General features: G+C 46.5%; 1 protein-coding gene and 1 long non-coding RNA gene across 2 annotated transcripts in view; one reads left to right on the top strand and one right to left on the bottom strand.

Moving 5' to 3' along the window:
- Window positions 1-1332, bottom strand: part of LOC102044918 — a 21993-nt gene extending 20661 nt beyond the window's left edge. Inside the window, exon 1 of the long non-coding RNA XR_004082276.1 lies at window positions 1151-1332. This is a non-coding gene — a long non-coding RNA (uncharacterized LOC102044918). The remainder of the gene's footprint in view (window positions 1-1150) is intronic.
- The window catches only part of NR2F2 (nuclear receptor subfamily 2 group F member 2), a 13671-nt gene continuing 10176 nt past the window's right edge, over window positions 217-3711 (top strand). Inside the window, exon 1 of the mRNA XM_005426046.2 lies at window positions 217-522. Coding sequence (XP_005426103.1) covers window positions 480-522 — 43 coding nt within the window. The 5' untranslated portion in view covers window positions 217-479. The remainder of the gene's footprint in view (window positions 523-3711) is intronic.

Here is a 3711-nt window from a genome sequence, read left to right as displayed (position 1 = left end):
CCTTCTAAGGAATGAAATGAGACAAGGATCACTCAAAGACATCTCCTACCTTGGGCTTGGGGATTTTTTCTTAAAGGCAAGGCGCACATTCCTAAGCAGCTGTGTACAAAGCCCCCCCTGAAATCTTGTCTGTGTAAAGTTAGAGTGTGTTCAGGGTGTTTTTTTTTTTTTCCTCTCTCTCCCAAGGCTGATCGCTAATAATACATCGAAAGCACTTCCCTTTAGGTTGTGGGAAATCTATTCCCCTCACCTTGCTTCCTTTTTTTCCCCCCCTGAAGGCTGTAACTTTACTTTTTTTTTTTCTCTCTCTCTTTTTTTTTTTTTTAATCAGTTTGCACAATCGCTTAGATAAACACCAAGAAGGAGACTTCTCTTTAATTACCCAACGCACATCTTTCTGGGGGGCAAACAGCGGTCTGAATTTTTTTTTTATTTGTTTGTTTCACCTGCCAAACTAAAGGAGAGGTAGAAAAAGGAAGATGCAAGCGATTTGGGACCTTGAACAAGGCAAATATGGTTTTGGTATGTTTACTTATAGTTTTTTTTCTTCTTCTTTGACACTTTTTTCGGGCAATGTGTTGTGATTCTTGTGTTTCTCTTTTAAGGAAAACAAAAAATCCAAAAAAGCAAATGTTAGCTAACGTGCGTCTTAAACGATCGTTTCTAAGGTTACGTGGGTTGCTCTAAGGAGGGGAAGAGGGGAGGGGGGCAGACCCAAGTATGTGTAATTGCAGCACCATCAGTTAGCACGTCCTTTAGCTAAATAAAGCAAAAGCAGCAAACAAACAAACAAGCGAACAAACCCAAGGAGCGGAGCCGCTTTCCAGGTCCGAGGCAAAGCGCCTCCGAGTCATTTCCCCGGGAGCAGCGCCCGGCGCCGGGAATGCTCGGGCGGAGCGCGGACCGACCTGCTCCGGAGGGTTGGGAGGGCAGGACGAGGCTCTGAACTTAAGTGATAGGTATTAAACTGCCCGCGATCGCGTCGCTGTGTGCAGCTGGCAGCGTTTATTTGGGGTGGGGGGAGAAAGGGAAAAAAAAAAAAAAAAAAAAAAGGGTCGGTGGTGAAGGTAAAGCGCCGAGATCCCCTCTCCCCCTCCGGCCGCTTCCCTGGCTAAGCAAGTACAATGGAAAGAAGCTGGAATATACTCACCATCCGAAGGTGTGGTTGGCAGTTCGGCTGAGGCTTTAAAGCAATTATTTATCCTTCTTTTTTTTTTTTTTTAAAGTATTATTGCAAAAGACGTAGATCTGACTTTAAGCAGCAGAAGTGTTTTGCTCTGACAACAGCAAGCGAGGCTCGGATCCTCGTTAAAAAAAAAAAAATCACAAAACAGGATCCCCCCCCCCCCACCCCAATCCCTTACCACTATCCCTTAAAAATACCTATTCGGCACAGCTCTCGCAGAAACCCTGATGCAGAAATCTTATAGTCCGGTCTAGGAGTGCCCAAGCCAATTAATTTTAAATCCTTAGGAATTAATCAGATTAAAATGTACAGAAGTTTCATTCTCGTATGCATACGTGAGCCAAAAGTCGTTTCCCTTTAAGAGATCCTTTTCTTTTAAAGTTGAATTTTAGGCAGATAAGAGACTTACACTAGGGGGCAGCCAGATACTGTACTTGCTCCAATCTTAAGCAATTTTTTTTCCTCTCTCACAGCATATGCTCTGATTTAGCACTGTAAATTTTTCAGAGGACCCAACTCTGACAGCCCCTGGTGATTTTCAAAGTACCACAAGCCAGTGGTTAAAAATTGCATTGACTTGGAAGTTCAGAGGCACACAATAGGAGCCACTTTCCCTATTCATGGAACTTCAGTGTGGTGGAAGAGAAAAACACACACATACTACATTGAGGGAGAAGAGGAATTCATTGAATTCTGTTAGACGTAACTGCTTTCCACTGAGTTCAGAGCGAAACTCGGTATTTGTTCGATGCTGTATTCATATTGCGATTTAATCTAGAAAGAATTAGAGGACTGTTAGGCAGCTTTCTGCCAGGAAAGCAGCTTCCCCCTCCTTCCTCCTCTCTTTTTGAAACCTAAAGATTTACACCGGCTCTATCCCCAACTCAATTTTAGCAAAATAAATCCTTCCACTCCCTCTCATTAAAATAAATTTACATCTGCAGTAAAATGGCAGGAGGGATGCGTTTGTTTATTTGGAAAACCAACACGGTCTCACTTTTAAACCAGAGCATTTCTATTGTCATTAAGCTTCAGAGAAGGACAGTGGAGAATCTCCCCCTTCCTTGCGAAGCGCTCAGGTTTCGAGGATTATTTAGCGAAATTAGCTGCAGTTCATTTTTACATTCATCTCCTCTGTCTCAACCCACTCGCAGGGGTGTTTTCAAATAAATAGCAAAGCATCTAATGGTGCTAATAGATAGTTATATCGCTGCATCCCTCGAAGAGCAAATAGTTAATCTGGGGCATTCTTCATTAATGCTTGAGCAATCAGCGTATACGGCGGCTTTTAAGCGTATATCAATGGTTTTTCATTTTTACGATCATACGTTCAAACTATTAATATTGTGCGTCCTGTTAAAACCGCTTTCTCTTCTGATTTCTGCATTTGTTAGGACTGCTTTTGTGGTTTTTTTCATATGGCGAATTAATCCTGTTTACTTTGTCAGATTCGAGACAGGAAAGGTTGGTGTTGGGTTGTGGTTTGGGTTTTTGGCTTTTATTTTTTTCCTCAGGAAATCCAAGATCAGCAACAATCTGTGGCTATTCTGCATTTTGAACCCCCACCTTCTCCTACCCTCCCCGAAAGGTCACCTCCTCAGCTCTGGCTTGTTTGGAAACCATAAGGCAGCTCCCCACATTTTAACCTGGAAAGATTCCTTCCCCACTTTCTGTCTTCCCAGTCCCTCCTGGTCACTGTTTTGGGTAAAGGTTATTTTTTGCTCCGTGAGGATCAATGGGAACGCTGCAGCCTTGTCTTTGAAATTGAGTCGCAAAAACCTCTTCGCCCGTGGGGTCTGAACATGCCAGGTTTCCCGGCAGGACACTCTCAAGTCGAGGTGCTTTTTACAACTTTCCAACCATCCCCGCACCTGCGGCTTTAGCCACACGTTTTATTTCTGCGGCAGAAGTGTGTGGGCATGTGCAACATGAAAAAGTGTGTGTGAGGAGGTGAGGGGCAATTAATCCCTGACAGAGTTGTGCCCAGGTCTGTGTCCCCGCGGCCGTGCTTGGTGACCGGCTGGGATGTGAGCGCTCACAGACGCGTGTGTTCGCAGAGAAAGAATGGTCCGGCCGGGCATTTATCTGTCTATGTTAACATGTTTTCTATTTTATCTCTCCGTCCCTTCGCTTGTTCGAGTGTCTTTTGGCCATTTTCACCGGGAGACGGACTCGAGTCCCCGCTCCGCTGGCCGGTAGCTCCATTCAGCGGGAAATAAACATGTCCCCGTGCTTAGCTCTGTTACCTGCTCGTGGTACAGAACGGAGGTCGGGTTACAGTGTCGGGGTACGTGCGGTCACCAAGCCCCCAAACCCGCAAAACCCCGAAATAAAGTTAAAGGGGTTGAGGCGAGCCACGCCGTGGCGATGCCGTGCGGAGGGGAGGGCTGTCACGCTCTGCGGAGCGCCGGGCTCCGGAACTGTCTGCAGCGGAGCCGCGCTGCCCTCGCTCCGGGGCGAGCGGGACCCAGGAGCGCTCGGGCGGAGCGGCGGAGCCCCCGCGCCCCGCCAGGGCCGGGCAGCGC

The sequence above is a fragment of the Geospiza fortis genome, unplaced genomic scaffold, assembly GCF_000277835.1.
Source record: "Geospiza fortis unplaced genomic scaffold, GeoFor_1.0 scaffold330, whole genome shotgun sequence".
NCBI lineage: Eukaryota > Metazoa > Chordata > Aves > Passeriformes > Thraupidae > Geospiza > Geospiza fortis.
Note: the sequence above shows the minus strand (reverse complement) of the source record. Positions and strands in the feature narration are given on the sequence as shown.